The 19,118-nt window shown below is 42.0% G+C and overlaps 1 protein-coding gene across 1 annotated transcript in view; it reads right to left on the bottom strand.

The window, feature by feature from the left end:
• Positions 1-19,118, bottom strand: part of KDM1A (lysine demethylase 1A) — a 57,315-nt gene that overhangs the window by 1,017 nt on the left and 37,180 nt on the right. The window contains exons 11-20 of the mRNA XM_046661768.1: positions 12,027-12,169; positions 11,423-11,513; positions 10,034-10,168; positions 9,225-9,298; positions 8,313-8,424; positions 5,287-5,419; positions 3,459-3,646; positions 2,935-3,049; positions 1,219-1,346; positions 373-519 (exon numbers count right to left, since the gene is read on the bottom strand). Coding sequence (XP_046517724.1) covers positions 373-519; positions 1,219-1,346; positions 2,935-3,049; positions 3,459-3,646; positions 5,287-5,419; positions 8,313-8,424; positions 9,225-9,298; positions 10,034-10,168; positions 11,423-11,513; positions 12,027-12,169 — 1,266 coding nt within the window. The remainder of the gene's footprint in view (positions 1-372; positions 520-1,218; positions 1,347-2,934; positions 3,050-3,458; positions 3,647-5,286; positions 5,420-8,312; positions 8,425-9,224; positions 9,299-10,033; positions 10,169-11,422; positions 11,514-12,026; positions 12,170-19,118) is intronic.

The following is a 19,118-nucleotide window of genomic DNA, read 5'->3' on the forward strand; positions in this document are numbered from 1 at the left end:
TTCTCAGGGGCATGCTCTGGAGGCCCCTAGTGAATTGGGACCCTGCAACAATCCTATGAGCTATTTCAAAATGGGGTTCAATTAAAAATGTTTTGGGTTTTGTTTTTTAGGGACAAAAATCTGAATAAGGAAAAAGTACTTGGTTTATACTCTGGACTCTTCCATTCCCAGCATAGACTACCTAGATTACAAAGTCAAAATGTGAGAAATCAGACACAAATATCCCTTTCCTCTTCCCTTTTCCTCTGCTCTTAGTTGTCTAAAAGGGTCAAGAACAGAACAACTAAAATGTCAAACAATCAGTGGCATCATTTTTACCGAGATCCTGGCCTCTCTCCTAACAAGCCCAAGTACAGTCTGCCGGCTTCTCACCTGCGGGGCACCTGGGATTGAGGGGCCGGGAGTGATTGGCTGAGCCATTAAATCATAGTCGTTTCCAGATGATCCTGCAGCTACATAGGAATAGGAGCCCCGGGCCCAGGGATCAGCGCGCCAGCGAGACACCACAGTTTCCTTGGGCTGAAGGAAAAACCATGAGCAGAAGTTATTAACTGGACACGAAGAACTACCAGTCATCCCTGAAAGATGGAAAAACTGTGGTGGGTGGGGCTACAGGTGAGAGAGACAAAGAGGCAACATGCATGAGACGAATCACTTAGCCAAGTGAGGAACGCTGCTGCTTTTCAACAGTACGGAATGCCTTGCGACGGCACGGAGGCTGCCTTGCTGCCTTCCAGTCTGTGAATCCAGAGATCTACCCAGGACTTGACCTTTAACCTCTTTCATAAACTCACATGAAGCATTAATATACCTCCTTTCCAAGGAACTGCAAGGTCTAATAGTGTTTCAATGGGCCTAAAGGACAGAAAAAAGTACCAAGAGATTCCTTTCAGACTTCCCTAAGGGAGTCTGGACACTGTCCAAAAGGTGGGGTGCTGATGGAGGTGTAATCCCACAAGCAGAGACAACGGACAAGGCAAGCCGAGAAATGCAGCCGACAGCCTTCTCAATCCCCCAGCTCACGTACTGGGGGCTCTTCTGAATCCCACACTTAGGGCATGAACGCCAAGCATTAGCATTCATGTAAACCCAGCACACACCTCTCATTTGGGCTGAAAGTGTCTTGACCAAGAAGCTATGCTGCAACTTAAGAGAAAATGTCAGATCCTGCGTCAATCTGAACCCCAGATCCCCGTCTGCCCCCACCCACTTACTTACCTGGGGCACTGCACTGCTACCAAAAATCCCTTTGAGAATGGCCAGGCATCGGCCAACAATCACATCATCACTTATGTTTTCCATGATGCCGGCGGCTTCTCCTGCCACTAGTGCCAACAGTATTGGAGCTAGGGAAACAGAAAGGACAATTCCAGGGTTTTCCTAAAGACTTTTCTCAAGAACCTCTTTATTGGGCCCACATTATTCTCGGCACTCTGAAATCTGATGATCAATAGACAGACATGCACCACTCATGCTAGGTAAACTACAGTGAGTGAAGTGTGACTCATGTATTTCACCACTTATAGCTCTGCAGAACACAGATGTCCTAAAGATCGAATTTCAGACTTCGCTAACAAAAGAAAACTAAGAAGTATCCCTAGATTTAGGCACAGCATTCTTAGCCCTGCCCCCTTCGAGAGCTCCATGACAAGGGCTACATCCTTTCAGCTACCCCAGGCCCCTCCAAGCCCATCACCACCTTGACTCACCCATTTGGTGAGTATTTATGCAACAGGCTTATGTGATACGCACAGTACTAGATCCTAGGGATATAAAAGCTAGAGACTGTATACTCCATAGATCAACAGATAATCACACAGATAAAAATATTTTTGAACTGTGATAAAAGTTGTGAAGAAAAACACAGGATACAGAGAAAATAATACAGGGACTTAATTGAGATTTGAGGCAGTAGGGGTATGTGTGTCCTGGAAGTCCTCTCTGAAATAGTGACATTTAGGTCAAGACCTAAAGGCTGGAGGTAGAGTACGCCACGTTGGGAAGGAAGAGAATCAACATAAAGGCTCTCGAGGCCCAGGCCACAGGACATGTGCACTGCAGGATTCCAGGAGTGCAGAGGAGTGTGCCTGGAGCCCAGGAAGGGGTGGGGAGGAGACAGACAACGAGGAAGCTGAAGTAGAAGAGAAGGGCTAGATTGTGCGGGCCTTCCTAATGGCCGTGATAATGGAAAGCCGTCAAAAGACAGAAGCAGGGATAAGCAGTTAGTGACTACCGGCAACTGAGCAGGTAAGAGGTGAGAGTGGCTTTGACTGCGAGGTGGGCAGTGGAAAAGAAGGAAATAGGTCTGAGAGAGAGTGAGGCTGGCACTGACAGGACTTGCTGGCCTGGAGGGGAAAGGGAAAGAGCACTCCACTGTCATCGGAAAGCAACGCGCTCAGGGAAAGCCATGCCTCTTCACACTGCTCACAGCAGAATGTCATACATTCTTTTCTTGGAATGAGGTTGGGTCTAAATATACTTTTTTTTTTTAGCTCTATATAGAATTAAGAGCAATCCAATTACAGAAGAAAGCAAAACAGGAGGTAGGAGTTTGATAAATACATCCTAAGGAAAGTGATCAAAGACTCAGGGGCAAGTCAGATACACAAGTCTGGCGATGACTTCCCAGGCAGCTTGTGGCTGTCCCTCCGGCTGGGCCGGGTCTTCCTTTGCTCTCCTTTGCAGGGCTCTGGGCTTTCCCTGCCACTCTACTTACTGCCCTGTTCTGAGACTGCCTAGCTCCTCACCGTACCCCCAGCTAGGCTGTGAGCTCCTTGAAGGCAGGGGTTTTTCCCCATATTCCCACCACCTAGAAGGGATTTCAGAAATTGTTTGTTAATGAAAAATCAAGACACATATATTTGAGAAAAACCAGAATATTCCTAATTCTCTACTCCTTACATATGAAAAAGATCAGAACTGGAAAGCAGTTACCTTTATAGAGGTTCCAGAAGAGGAAGAGCTCACCCCTGCTGGCAGTAGTACTGCCAACATGCCCAAACAAATTGACACTTGGATCCCAGAACACCCGGTCGAAACACAACACCACCTATTGTAAAAAGGAGCGTGTGAGCTGGTGACAGGGTCCAGAGAAGACGGCTTTAAGAACAGCTGTAAGAACAGCTGTGCCTCAACACAAGTTCTTCTTCCTCAGACCTTACTGAAGTCTCTAATCGACTCTCAACATAAGCCTAGAAATCCCTATTACAAATGTATTACTTAGGACAACATTTAGAGCTCTCTTTTTGTAGGCCTGGGATTGCAAAGTGACCCCAAAGAGTAAATCTTCATGGCTATATAATCAGGCAGTGAAGTGAATGAACTGACGGGCCTCACCCTGTAATCAGAGATGAGAGCACAGCAAAATGCACACAAATGCAGACCCCTATTCTCTCTGAGCAGAGAGTAGTAAGACTGGTATTTGTACAATGGGTATAGAGGTGCCCAGGCCAAGTTACCTTGTTAAGGTTGCCAAACCCCATCCTTTGGACTGCAGATGTTTTCCATTCAGGAAGAGGTGGCACAAACTGAACAGCTGGTGGCTGCTGCTTCAGCACACCCAAGGGAAGGGTACAGAGAACTGCATCACATTTATAAATAAAGGTTTGGCTTGTGGAGCGGGTATTCACAGCTATCACTTCACATCCTGGAGGGTGGAGGGAAAAGACTTTATTGGCGATAAGGACAGTACTGACAAGGTATTGAAATAGTAAACATTGAGTGCACAGTACAATCTACGGGCTTTCTCAGTTAATTCTTACTACAAGTCTATGAAGTCGGTTCTATTCATTTTTTATAGAAGAAAGCTGAGGCAGAGGTGAAGTAACTTGTTTAAGGTCACATAGGTCTGAGGATTTAAACCCTAACAGTCAACTTTAGAGTCCCTGATCTTCATCACCATACTATCCTACATTCCTGATACAGTGGTGATCTTCTGGACTAATAAAAGGACCTTATCATTTACCAAAGTAAATTTAGACCAAAATTAAGAGTAAAATGCCTGGGGCCGGCCCCGTGGCCGAGCAGGGTTTTGCCGGTTCGGATCCTGGGCGCCAATTTAGTACCGCTCATCAAGCCACGCTGAGGCGGGGTCCCGCATAATAGCACTAGACGGACCTACATGGAGAATATACAACTATGTATTGGGGGGCTTTGGGGAGAAGAAGAAGAAAAAAAAGAGTAAAGTGCCTGTCCTCTGAGAATGATACCAAAAGACTATATTGCAGATGTAAGGGATGCTGCCTAAAGCTATAGAGCGTGCTGTCCTTGAGAACGCACTGTGATGCACAGCTTGCCAAAATATGAATGGGCTCAAAGTTGACCACAGAAAAGGCACTGAAAATAGGTTAATGTTATGTTTTTTGTTTTTTCCTTCAATAAATGCCTATTTATATAATTAAAAATTATATATGTATATAGCTCAAAGCAAGTTGTGAGAGCTCAGCGCATATCCATTTCCTGTGGCCACAGAGCCAGGCACAATGCCACAAAAGCTGTCCTTACTATTCTTCACCTGCCTGTAACTGGCTCTTTAAAGGCTGCAGATCTCAATACCGTCAGCTAGAAGCTGCCTCTGAAGAGAAAATTAAATGGAAAAAGTGCTTGTAAAAACATATTTGTAGCAATCTCAGCAACTCTAGAAAAGGGGTCATGGAGGGCAAGATTGGTGGCCACATCTCCACTGTCATCAGGGCCCTCAGAGAGGGGGTGGTGACTGGCTATCTTAATTCCAAAAGTGGCTGGACAACAGGTTCCCTCACTCCACCTTAAATGCACCCTGAAACCAGCAATAAGCAGCACTGTGCCCAGGGCGCAGGAAGCACAGCGCAGGGCGCCTCTGCGGTCACTTAGCAGCAGGACTGCTCCCGGAACTAGAAAGCAGCCTGAGCAGTCAGCCCACCTGAACAGGAAAAGCCAGAATGGAGCCAAAGACCAAAATGCACACAGTGAAATGTAACAAGTAGGACCTACTGGATAGGGACCAAAATCCTGGTATTTAAGAATATACTTAGCAAAATTAGATCCAAACTTACTGGCTGTTATTATAATACCAAACTAATTCATGCACAAACTGGAAACTAAAACCTGTCTCCATTTTCTGGTTTATGCAATAATGGGGTTGGAACCTCCGAAGGCTCTCCAGCCTCAATCCCTCTGTAAATGCCAAGTTGTTAACTGAGGAGTCAGAGTTTACAAGACCTTCTATCAGGAAATGTACCTCATATTTTTTCTGTAGATCAAACTTTCAGATAAGAGATGCGTCTTCCCAGTAAAGCAGTGACATACCTGAAGCTGTGTAGCGAACCTGTCGAACTGCCGTGTTCAGTTTAATGTCTAGGCCTTCTGCTAAAGCCACAGGCACACAGGAGTAGCCATTCCGCACTGTAAGGTGGCTGCCAGTAAACTCAAAGTCATCATCCTAGAGACGAGGGAAATGGATGTATTTTCACATTTTCTTAAATCTATGCCATTTATATTGAGTTCTGTAAGACATAACACTGAAAGCCCCCAGCCTGTGGAAACAGTCAATTTCTAAGGCATTAATTAAAGAACAATTACTCAGTATTCAGCTACAGCTGCCCCGGGAAACTGAAGGGAAAAGAAAACATGCCAAAATGTCCCTAATGGCTACCTTTGGGCAGTTTCTTTTTCCCTAGATAGAGTTTTTGTCATCACAGTCTTACACTACCAAGTCTAGACTATCCATGTGGGGTGGGAGAGGGAAGGAAGCTGATTCAGTCAATTCACATGATTGGATATAAGAGTTTGTCTGTTTGGCTTTTGGATGTATTACCGATTTGGGGGATATCTGATTCATCATCCTAATTACATTTTCTATTACCGAAGAGCAAAGTCAGTTTTTATTTCTTAAACTCACAGATTTTAAAGTTGAGGAAGACTTCCAAAATTAAAGTAGGTCAAATAGATGAAGCAATCTAGGATTATAAAGACTGGCCCAAGATACTCCATATGGTAAAGTCAAGATTTGGCTGGAACGAATTCCCAAAATGATCATATTTCTTTGAACTTACTGAAAAATGTTCTGTATAGAGAAACTTTTGAAGGCTATTCAGTATTTCTAATTTCATGAAATTTCTGAGGAAAACATACCACAATTCTTAGGAATTTGATAAAAATACTAGGCTGGCAGCAAAACTCTCATTACTTAGTGACTGCCTCACTTGTTCCCCAAAGGGATCAGGTCAAGTCACCTACATTCCAAACTTAAAATGACTGCAAATGGATACATCCTAAAACTTCAAAGGATAAATCAGTGACTCGGAAGGGCCAAATTTAGCATTTACATGAAAAATCACAGGAATTCTGCAAAATTTTTACCACCAAGAAGTCCAATCCTCACTGTAATTCAAATACTAAAGAATACGAGGGTATAATCTAAAGATTAGAAGTCAGAATAATTTTACTAGGACAACGTATAATGAAAATGAAAGCACGTGCATGGTGAGCAGAGATTTGATGTGTACACCATTTTAAGTCTGGCCAAAGTCTCAGGTTCAGATCGGTCCATTCCATATGCAACAAGCCCTGTGATTTCTCACGAGTTCAAGAGTAAAATCACATTGAAAGTATTTAAGAATAATTTAACAAAAGATGTGTAAGACCTGCACATTGAGAACTATAAAATATTGCTGAAATAAAGTAAACTTAAATAAATGGAGAGATAAACTATGTTCAAGGATTAGAAGATTCAATATTAAGATGACAATCACTCTAAATTGATCTGCAGATTCAATGCAATCCCAATTAAAATCCCAGGGGTATTTTTTGTAGACATTGATAAGCTGATTCTAAATTTTTTATAGAAATAAAGAAGACATAAAATAGCCAAAACAATTTCAAAAAAAGAACAAAGTTGGACAACTTACACTACCTGATTTTAAGACGTAATAAAGCAACAGCAATCACAACAGTGTGATAGTGGCACACGGACAGACAGATAAATGGACAGAAAGCACTGCCACAAATAGACTCACACATGGCAAATGATTTTCAGCAAACGTGCCAAGACATGAAGCAAAAGGATGGTGCTAGAATAATTAATTAATCACCTGGAAAAATATGAACCCTACTCTCACCTTTCACTATACACAAAAAAGAACTCAAAATGGATCACAGACCTAACATAAGAGCTAAGACCATAAAACTTCAGAAAGAAAAAAGGAGAAAAATCTTTGCAACCTCGAAATCAGACAAAGATTTCTGGGATATAAAAAGCACAAAGCCTAAAAGGAAAAGTTGATAAAGAGAACTTCATAAAATTAAAAACTTTTGAAAAGGTAAGCTGTAAATTGGAAGAAAATATTTGCAAACCATAAACCCGACAAAGGAATTGTACCCAGAATTTAAAGAACTCTTATGAATGAATGAATTCAGTGAGAAGACAGACAACCAAATTTTTTCAATGGGCAAAAGATCTGAACAGACTTTGCACCAAAGAATTGACATAAGAATGGCCAATAAGCATACGAAAATCACGTCACCAGTCATCAGGGAAACGAAAATTAAAACCCCAATGAAATACTACTATATACCCATTAGAATGCCTAACATTTTAAAAACTGGCAATACCAAAGCATTGGTGAGGATGTGTAGGAAGCGTAACTTTTATACATTGTTGGTGGGAATGCAATCTAGAAAACAGTTTAGAAGTTTCTAAGAAAGTTAAAAATATACTTCCCATAACACCTAGCAATTTCACTCCTAGATAGTTACCAAGAGAAAGACATGAAGGTTCAAAGCAGCTTCACTGATAGCCAAAAAATGGAAACAACCCAAGTGTCCATCAATGTAGCAGTGAACAGATAAACACGCTGTGGCATATCCATACAGTGAAATACCACTAAACAATGAAAAGGAACAAACTACCGATATATGCAACAACGAATCTCAAAAACTTCTGCTAAGTGAAAGAAGTCACACACAAAAGGCTATATACTGTCTGATTATATATTGTATGGTTCAATTTATATGTAATTCTAGAAAAAGCAAACCTATAGTGACAGAAAGCAAATCAGTGGTTGTCTAGGGCCAGGAGCAGGAGGGCTGCAAAAGGGCAGGAAAGAACTTTCCAGGACGACAGAATTGTTCTGTATCTTGATTGTGGTGGTGGTTCATGACTACAGGAGTTTGGTAAAACATCAAACTGTTCACTTAAAATAGGTAAGTTTTACTGTATGTAAATTATTTCTCTTAATAAAGTTGCTTAAAAACACACATTGAACAAATTAACAGATTCTCTAAATAGCCCTTTCAAAGACACTTGCAACAAAATAAATGATCCAGGAGTTTACCTGATCCCAATGTTTAAGGGAGAGCGTAGAAAGAGGTGTAGCATTAGCAAATTCAAGATTCGCAAAATGCCAATCAAGTATCTGTCTGTCTCTTGACGACAGGTATACATCACTGCAAAATGAGAGCAAAGGGGCACAAGGTCATTCAAGGACGTTACCATCGTTCTCAATGGGCTGCTGTGGATGATCTCAGTTAACTGTGGGAAGCTAACCCTAGGACTGTGCCTGACGTGAAGAAATTCTGAGTCCGAAAGGAAGCCCTTACCTGTCTTATTAAGCCCTTTATTCCTGGTGCCTAGAGGAGTGCCAAGCTCACTACATAAATCAAATTACAATCCGGCTCCATTTGTCGGCTGGGGGGACGACTTCTTCATACTGTTACTTTGCATCATAAAAGCGTATTCGTTGTAAACCATTTTGTACTATATTTTTAAAAAGCAAGAATGGGTAGCATCCCTGACTAGAGAACAGAGTATATACATGTGGAGGCCAGATGCAACGTGGGCGCAGTCTCAGCACGTAAAGTATTCACTATCAAAAATCTAATGGCTATAAAGTATAATACTTTCCTGGTCCCCAGAATTACGAGAATTTAAAGCAACAGCACATTCTATACCACGCGAAGACAATTTCCATTGACAACATTTTCATTCAAATATCAGATCTTACGGAGAAAGGGTATCTTTTCAAAAACATTAAATATAAAAGATACCCTCACACATTACAATATAAAAGTAGGGGATTTAGGAACCCGACAAGCAGTCCTATGTGCACGCTATCTTCTATTCATTATGCAATTTACAATCCATTCACTGAACATAAATAAAAGCCTGCAGTACTTTATAATTTCTTTCTAAATGTAACAGAAAGAACAGCAAAAACTCTCTCTCTATGATGGTGCGTGTTCCTCACCTTGGGGGATTGGCTTCCAATTCTTGAAGTTTTTCTTCTAGCTTTCCTTGTGTTTCAGCTAATTCATCATATTCCTGATAAAATAAAGAGAACTGGGTTGATCTTAATGGGTCAGAGAGCCACCTCGTTACCTATACCACGAAGTGTAAGGCCTAGACCACATCCCTGTCTAGGTTATATCTGTAAGTGTGCCCCAACTTAAAAGTGAGTCAGGGCGCAGGGACAGCTGTTCTTGGAGACAAGCTACAGCGTGAGCCTGGAATTAAGATGGCGGTGAGGGGCACGCAGGAGGCAAGAAAGGGAGACTTGTGCTAGTGTGCTACGAAGTAAGGGTGAAAAAGAACAGCAACGACCACTCCTGTGCACTCACCGCGTCCCTAGCATGGGGTAGGCACTGTGGATGCCTACAGGTGACGCAGTATTAACACCATGTCACCGAGGAGGTGATTAAGGAGTCCAAAGTCACATGACTAGGAGATACTAAGTTAGGGACTTCAATCAGCCAGTCTGACTCCAAATGACTCTGAAGTCTCTGTTCATTATCATTATTCTAAAACTGTCAGTGATAGACTATGACAGAGGACTAAACGGAGATGTAAGTAAGCTGAAGGATGAGGTTGTGAAAACAAGGTAAGAATTCTGCAGAAAAAGCAGATCTCAAACCAAACTAACCCATTAAGGCCCCATGGCTCCTGTGTGCCAAACTCTCTTCTTCCCACTCCAGGGCTCTCTCTTTTCAAAGTTTCCCAGATCTATACTATTTCTTAGGATTCCAAGTTAAACCAACTGGGCATGTCTGTATACTGCACCTTGCAGAGAGCGGTCAGATCTCTGTGTTTGCTTTTCACCAAGAACTCAGCAGTGATGTCTCTGGGTGGCTTGACTTCAGACGCTTCTTTGTATTGCTGATGGAGTTCTTTGATTTTCTCTTTCAAATTTACCATCTAAGAGGGAAAAATACACACTCACCATTCCAGATAGTGAGGTAATTCATCTCTAAATCATGAGCTTTGGCTCCTCCTCTAAACCGCTATTACACCAAAACAAGTTTACAACGCAAGGTCCTTGGAATCCTTAAATACCAATTCTACAGCGTGACATTTTACTACAGAAAGAAATCCTACATGGCTCAACAAGGAGGTACCACGTCACTATCAGATAAATAAGATTAGCTCTGTCTTTTAAAATGTGAGAGAACTACAAGTGTCCCATTAATAAAAAAACATATAAATTGAAGTTAATTTCTAGGAAAAACAAACTACCACCAATTTAACTTAAACTTATCGTTTTAGGAAACAAACTGTCCTGATTTGCTTTTAATACATAAAGGTCAAATCATCCCACAAAGAACCTTAAGGAACCATTCCTCATGTTAGTTTTCTCAGGTTTCTGATAGTACTACACAGGACGAGGGTGACGGTTAAAGCTTGAGACTGGGGGCCCTGTCTACGGCAGGGCGCTATCCTGGCAGTTCGCTGTTACCCAGCCACTCTTCTCATTTCATCTGAACCACCATCCATGAAGAAGGTGCTCCAGAGACCTCTTCATTTGATAGGATGAAGAAATGAGGCCCAGTGAGAGAATGAGGCAAGAGTCCAGTCACAAGACACACCCAGATTTTGCATTATAAAGCCCTCCACGGGGAGACAGGGAGAGGCTGTCCCACTTCATGTGTTCTCCTTAAACTGGTGTTATGTTTGCAGCTGGCAGGAGGAGGAGAAATAGATGGTTTCCCAGTCTAGAGCCAAGGCTCTGGAAGGGGTCTTCAACAGACATACCACTGGGGAATGTCCCCATATTGACACTTCAAGTGAAATAACTATGGTAATGGATTACGGTCCTGCCTGTTGACCTGCTGTCTTCATCAGTGGGAACTCGACCCCAGCACAGCTGATCTCCTTCTCATCCTCTCATCACCAGAGGACACTGGGCCAGCTTTGCAACGGCCAAAGGGAAGCTGACACAGGAAAGATGTGCTTCCTCTGGCAACAGTTTACTAATAATGCCACACCCAAGACTGACAGATAAAATAGTGCCTTTTGCTAGTCGTTATTTTCTTAAGAATAAAGAGTTCCAGATGCGCAGACCGTCTCTCCCGTGGAGGGAAAAAACCAGAAATGCTTCTAAGATTTCTAAATTAAAGGCCTTTTTTCCTCCAATGATGCATTTTCAGCTCTGAAGAAAATACAGACTTTCACCTTATTAAGAAGTTCTTTCAATTCCTCCTGAGTTTTCACTATCTTCTTCCAATGTTCAATCTGCTCATCTTTGACGTGCTTTTCTTGTAACCTAAGAGAGACAATACGTATGCCCTGGCCACAGAGCCAGCTTTGCAGCACAAGACAGGTGACCACCAAAAACATTCAAGGCATCCAGGCCCACTGAAATTTCCTCTTCTTTTTTTCCTGTAGTTTTCTCCTCTTTTTGGTGAGGAAGATTGGCCCTGAGCTAACATCTGTTGCCAATCTTCCTCTTTTTCTTCTTCTCCCCAAAGCCCCAGTACCTAGTTGTACATCCTAGTTGTGAATCCTTCTAGTTCTTCTATGTGGAAGGCCACCACAGCATGCCTTGATGAGTGGTGGGTAGGTCCACACCCAGGACCCAAACTGGCGAACCCTTGGCTGCCAAAGCAGAGTGCAGGAACTTAACCACTATGCCATGGGGCTGGCCCTTGGTCTTACTTTGCATTTAATTATTTCACATAAAAATGAGCTCAAGTAATACGTGCTGAAAAACTTAAAACACAAACAGCAAATCTGTACGTGGAATTCACTATATAATAAGCAGTATCAAAGTACTTACTGAATGACGACTTCTAATGCCTGGCCAAGGGACACAGGCTTATTATTGAGGACATTGAAGTCTAGTTGATGGCTAAGGTAAGATGTAGCTTCTAGCAGCCGGTTAAACTCTTGCTCTACCATTTCATCTTTCTCTTTAGGAACCTGAAAATCCGAAGTGTAGCAGAATTGGTCCTTATAACACTAAACATAACCATCCATGAAAACACAAATGCTCTACAGTTTAAAAGGTCAAAATCTCAAAGGGGGTTTGAAACCTTTGAGGACAATGATTCAAACTTTGTTTTCCATGAAGTGGTCAATTCCATTAAATGAGATATGAAATGTTTTGGCCATGATACCTTCCTATTCTCCCAGTTTTCCTCTCACAGCTGGGACTCCGCCTCTATTAACAGCCACAGGACTCACACTGGTGCTAACTGAAATTATGTGGAGCACAGGTGCCCTGGAGCTGACATGCACTGAGATAAGCTGGGCTGACATGCAAGCAACACACCAGAAAAGTCCCAGAGAACAAAAACTATGTCAACACACCTGAGGACCTCCCAGAATAAAGGCAGGAGGGAAAAACAAGAAGCCCAAGCTATCTGCTTCCCCTCAAAGATGACAGAACTTCAGGTGGGAGTAGGGAAGAGAGAAGTGAAATTCATGGCTATTAAATAGAACACAATGGCACCTTAATTCTTTTGCAGATTAGTAGTGTTTTATGGCACCAATTAACTTCAGAGCTGAATGTCCAAAGCTCTTAGACTCTGAATGACAGGTCCCAGGACTGGCTCACACTTGTGGAGGCAGAGAAGACTGCACAGCAGACCATCACACTGCAAGATCACACTCTGAATCCCTGCTGCGTCCCTGCCCACTGGTACCATTCATCAGTCGACACAAATCCCCCGCTACTGTTTAATTCAGCCCCAAAGTGAACCGTATCTGCAATTCTATCACTGAAGTCATGGCAGCAACAGAGAGAAGGGAAAAGCAGGTCTAAGGCAAGCATCTCTTGCCATAATAAACCGAGCATCAACTGGGAAATAGGATTCAAAATAATGGAATTTCACTTTACAGCCAACCTAAAATTAGTAACAAGAAAACAAAACATTAAAGTGAGTTCTAATAAACACTAAGGCCAAGGAGGAGTGATCCTTTACAATCAGAGTTAACTGACTGCAGACAGGATCAGCACAGTAAGACTCTCCCTCTCATTTGAAATGCCTTAGTGTTTGCCCTTCCCAATAAAATGGACAATTTTGAAGCCTTAGCCTCTGCCCCTTCACTGATGTATCACACAAGTGACTCTACGAGGTGAGCTGTGCTGTGGCAAAAAGAATATGCCAAGAAGTACAAAGTGCCCCAAAAAAAGGGAGGGAAAAGGACTGCAACTCTCCTTTGGAACTAGAAATATGATAGACACCGGAACTGATTCAATCAAAATCAGATTTTAAAGCATCAAGTTCCAAAAGACCACACATGGGAGAGATCAGGAAATCTTTATGAATTAGAGAATCTTCCTTAGTCTAAGAAATATAAATCCCTGAGAATCTTCTGGTTCACGTTGAGAAATAAGGCAGAGAGTCAGGCTTTGGATCCCTGGTGTCATTTATACATCAGGGTGGTACCTAGGACTTCGTGGATCAAACACATCTGACCTACCCGTTCAACTCCACGGCCAAAGAACGGAGCACCTGGTGACCTCCCTACTTGTTCTGATTACCCAGCTCTCAGAGCTGATGGAAGAGACTCTCTTGTCAGCAATTTCCTTTACTTTCTCATCGGTTGTTTTCCCTCACTGATGTGATGGTCACATACAGAGCAGCTCAAAGCAATGCTGAAATTCTGCTCGGTGTAATTTCTGCAATGATGTTATAAAAGATGGTTCCAGAAACTCTAAATTTGGTGTTCCTTTAAAAAAAGGAAACAATTACATTTTCAACATGAAATCTACATAGTTATGAGATCTTAACTGATCAAAGATGCAATGTGCATGACTGCTTTTCCTAGAGTACATGGTGGTATTTCCATGCATGGCTTCTAAAACGCCCAGCAAGAGGACGCTATACCAGCAGGAGGGACCAGATCATGTGTGCCTCTACAATAGGGCAGAATGTGCCAATACACAAGTGTGCAAATGGTACAGATTAAAGCTCGTCCAGTGTCAAGTGAATGGCTTGCTCCAGACAAGCTTTAATCTTTGCAGCTAGGGTGACAGTCACATAGGGAAGTTCATACTAAAAAAGTACGCAGCACTCAGGCTCAGCAACTGGGGTCCAGGGTGTGTGGTAGAGAAGTATTTAAAGGGACACTGTCAAGGTTAGAGGAACCAAATTTGACCTTTTGTTTCTTCCATTTGCTAAGCAGCCCACTTGATTCATTACACTTTCCCCTTGAGTCCACCCACACCACCACCCCCAAAAAACCTGACGTTTTACATGCGCTTTCAATGACAAAAACTCAAATGGCACCAGCCCAACATACAGGTGCAACTCTACAACAACAAACCAGTGTGAATGTATGATGGAGAGGAACTTTGAAAGGGAAAGATTTAAGTTTCAAGCTTTCAATGGGTTGTTATAAACAGTGAGGAAAATGATTTGAAAAATTATGAAAAAAAAAATACCTTGACAGTGTCCTTTTAACCAGTGCAGCAGAGAGAGAAATAAACTGTAAATAACAGCCCAACAGCCACGTCAAGTTTAGTTTTGTACGACAGCAGTTAAATTAAGGCTTTAAACACACAGCATGACAGAAGCATTCTGTTAGCTCAGAAGCTGCAACCACCAGAGAAATAAGGAACAAACTGTACAGAGACCAAAACGGGAAAGTCAAGGCAGAGAAATGGGCGAAAGAAAGGCAGTTTGGGGGTGGTGGTGGTGGTAAAGGGAGATGGTGTCAGAAAGCAGTGAGAAAGCAAAACGTTTAACAAAAGAGAAAAGGAAATACAGAGAACAGTAACAAGGAAAACAACAAACCCCAAACCAAACGACTACTGCACGTGTGACTGACACCAGGATGACTCGGACTGCATCTCCGGTACACCATTCTAACTCGAGGCTCCGCTTACGAGACCATGAGAACAGCCAGCAGTCAGGCCCCACCTCTTTTCTGCCTCGTTCAGCAATTACAGGAATGTTCAGAGTGAGACCAGGGATGGCTTTGAAACCTGGATTTTTTCCCATTAACTTGCAAATTCCACTTTGAAAATAAAGGAGTATTTGGAAAATAGTAAATAAATTACTTTCCATTAGGAAACAAACACTGACTGGGAGAAAAAGAAAATGTGTTTTTAATATATTTAAATCTTGAATCTGTCTCTCTAATTAAGGTAGTTAAATATGTTCTATTTGACATACTTAGACAATGAAAAGAACTTTAGCAACTGACTACCCTAAGTAACCCCTAAATACCTGTTTCAAGTCATTTCTTTGCCCTTGGTGAGAATGCTTGGATTCTGTTAGTTCCACAATTAATTATGGAAAGGAGGTGAAATGCTGGCAATCTCTAAACACAAGATGCAATCATTTAAGTTTTACCTGACCATTCTACTCTAGGTTCTTAAATTGCATCCTAAGAAAGGAACTCAGCAAATGATCACAAAGGGTTAAGCACCATGTTTGATGGCAACTGGATTTCTACGTTACAATAGAGCAAGAACACATAACAGCAAACTAAGAAGCAGTTTTTTGGGAAAGGACCTTTGATACAGTTTTCTAGCAAAGGCTCAAACAAAAACGACATCACTTGAAAGATTTCAAGACTTTCCAAAACCATTTATTTCTCTATGAAATGTTCCAAATAAACAGTTCCTCTAAGACTAACAATTTGGTGACTCTTACTACTCTAAATGGGTATAATCCTGATTATTTCGGTCTTGTAGATTATATGGAACATCCCTGAACATGGCTGGCGAGGGGCAGCTTGTGGGTCTAGCCTATGCAGAATAAATTTAGGGAAAGCCGACCAACTTTCTGGACAAGGTGCTTGATCCTGCAAGAAGTCATCTCAAAGGAGTAAGGACAGCTCTCCTTAGTTCTACCTCTGGCTGCATTCCATCATCATAAGCTCTTTAGGTCTTCAAAAACACTATCCACCTATCTTACTTCCAGTCTCCGTAAGTTCTCTAGCAGCAGAGCAGAATGGAGTTAAGTGATGCTAGGTTCTGGGTACATAAAGGTCTGAGATTTAGCCACAGAAATCCTCAGGAAGAATAATAAGTTAAAAAAAAGCTGTAATGGCCAAACCTGGCAAACACAGGCTACAGTCAATCTCCATCTCTCCCATCCCCATGTACTTCTAGAATTGTGATAAAACAAAAGATTAAGATTAATTCCTTTGGTAAAACCTAGAAGCAGAAATTTAGATCTGAAGAGTCTCTAATTCAGATTCCTAAGGAGCTCAGGGGAATGAGATACAGCTATTATCCGCAGAGGGAGAATAAAGACAACAGGCATATCCTCAATCCAAATAAAATTCAAGGTGGTTCTATAAATGGAGACTGCTGCCTTCCTCACCCTCTTCTACCTCGGAAGGAATCTTTCAGGGGATGTGAATAACTGACTTCTTTAATGCAGCGACTAAGCTGTGTGGAGAAGGCACACACACGTCTAAGGAGTTTACTCTAGCACGTTCTAGCACACAGTAGAGGCACTCAGTAAATTCTCGTTAAATGGATAAATTAATATAATTTGGAAAAGCAAAGTCAGTATTATAACTATACTTGAGGGGAAAATAACTATTTTGCAACTTCAGGGAAATTAAAGGAAAGCATGAGATTTTTACATTTATAAAAAGCATGACATTTATAAAAAGCCATGATTTTAAAGGGTAGAGAAAGACTGCCTTAAAAATACCAAAGATGTTTCTGCAAAGGAAGATAAAAACTGAAAAGGCCAACAGGCCTATATCAAAGTATAGTAACCTAAGCACCCCTCTATGAACTCAAGTGGGAACTTGCTCAGTTACGATGGGCACTAAGTATATCCAGTTAACGGTCTTCGTAAGCGAACTGGCACATCCGCTACCTTTCAGGTGTTCTCTTTCTTCCCCATAACTGCTGAGCCATTCTCAAGAAGAAAATTAAAATCTGTTTCTCCATGTAGTTACTGAGTCTTTGGATCTTACTTGGTAACAACAAACTCTCTCTCTCTCTCAAAAGACAAGGGACCCTGTAAAGCAGAACGCTCCAGCACTGCGGGAATCTGATTAACATCCCTTTTCATTACTCAAAAGAAGCCAAGGACAAGGCTAGACTCTAAAGGCCCCGAGTTACTAGCTGGTGTACAGGAGATACAGAAACAGTCAGTCATTTCCCCTGTGTCCCCCACCAAGCCATGTTTTCGGTCCCCTCACTGGTGCCTCCCCCAAATGTTCCTGACACATGAAGTCCTCTATTTCCCAACCTTCTCCAAGTCCAGTTAAAGCTGATTACAGCACAGTTCAGGCAGAGCTCCATCACCAGTCAGTCTGAGGGCAGCTGCTATATTAGCGCTGACTGTTTCTACAGGCGTGGAAGACACTTCTATTGACAGGGACCTCTTGAATCAGAACCAAACAGGGCAGCCCTTGTTCTAGTTATCCAGAGCCATACAATAAGCTCCCCTGAGCGTTCTAGCTGCCCATGTAGGACCGGAGAGCACAGAGAAGCAAGCTCTTCCAGGGATTCTTGTGATGATGATTAAGACAAGAACAAGGGAACAGAACAAGAACCACTTCCTATGTGGTTTCTTCTTATAGCAGCAAAATGGCTGGGTATGGCGATATGTCCTTAAGACAATGTTACAAGGGATATTTGCAACTCTGAGTTAACTGCTGGCCTTGTATAGGATGAGAGAATTAGTTTCTGTGTACTAACAACAGAACCATCAAATCACCCTCTTTTCCCCTGAGGCTGTCCACAAAGAATGGAGGAACACAATCTCATTCATTCAACAGTTTACTAGAGAAAAATCGATGGCTGAGTGAATGTCCACTCTAGGTGGGCCTCGCTGCCTCCTTAGAGTAACTTATTAAAAGAAAGCTCTTTGAGGAGGAGACTCAGCTGAGGCAGTCACACAGGTAGTTACGTTGCTGACACTTCCCCTTACCTCTACCCTCCCTGAAATATCAGCCAGGCATAACAGAACAGGTATGGGAATTTGAGCTGGAACGCTAGGCAACGGGTCCTGGCTCTACAACTTACTGACTATAATCACCTTAGACAAACTCATGTCTGAGCTTTAGATTCTTCCTCTGCAAAATGAGGGAATGAGCAACTGCCCTACTCACTCCTCAGATGTCTAAAGCCAGGAAACGTATTTTGTAATTATAAGCATAAACCAATGGGGTTATAGGCTCTTAGCACTTGTCCTATAAGCCACAAGCCAGTCTACTGATCAACAGCTGTCTATTCCTACTCTGAGCTGGACTACTGGGAACAGCAAGATACAGAAACATTAGCAGGCCTTCTTGTGTTTGATTAATTTACAACAAGTGGAACTCTAAGCTGCAAAAAGAATTTTTCCCCAAATCTGAGAAAGCTTAAAGAACCCTCCTTACTACTTGGCTACTGCACCAAATACAAACAAATCAACTCAGAAAAACCCTATAAAGATCAGATTTGAATGACAACTACAAATTTCACTTGGAAAAACATCCCTGCATACAAAATGCTGAAAACCACATACCAATGTAACAGCTACTTACTGCACTGCTACTCAAAGGGCTGGTCCTGGTGAGATCAAGAGCGTATGCCACAACACAAAGGAACACACCACTTCCTTCATTAAGAAAGTCTTGCTACCAACAAACCACACAAAAAAAGTCATCATCTGAACTAAGAGTGTGGTTAATGATGTCGTTTATTTACATTCCTGTGCAAGCTATTTATCTCATCACATACTGGTAACCAAGTTAGTTCACAGGTTGCAGGCCACCCTTGAGGGGAATACTGGTATACTATGTGGAAACAAATGTTTTTCAAAAAATGTGTTAAAGTCCATCTAATACCAAGAAAGCAATTTCTCTGGATATCTTTACTACAAAGAAAACTCTCTTTTTACTGTTAGACTAAATGAATCTGCTCTACATTTAGGAAAATCTAAAGAAAAAGACTGCGTCTCAA

Source organism: Equus quagga, chromosome 5, assembly GCF_021613505.1.
Source record: "Equus quagga isolate Etosha38 chromosome 5, UCLA_HA_Equagga_1.0, whole genome shotgun sequence".
Classification (NCBI taxonomy): Eukaryota; Metazoa; Chordata; class Mammalia; order Perissodactyla; family Equidae; genus Equus; species Equus quagga.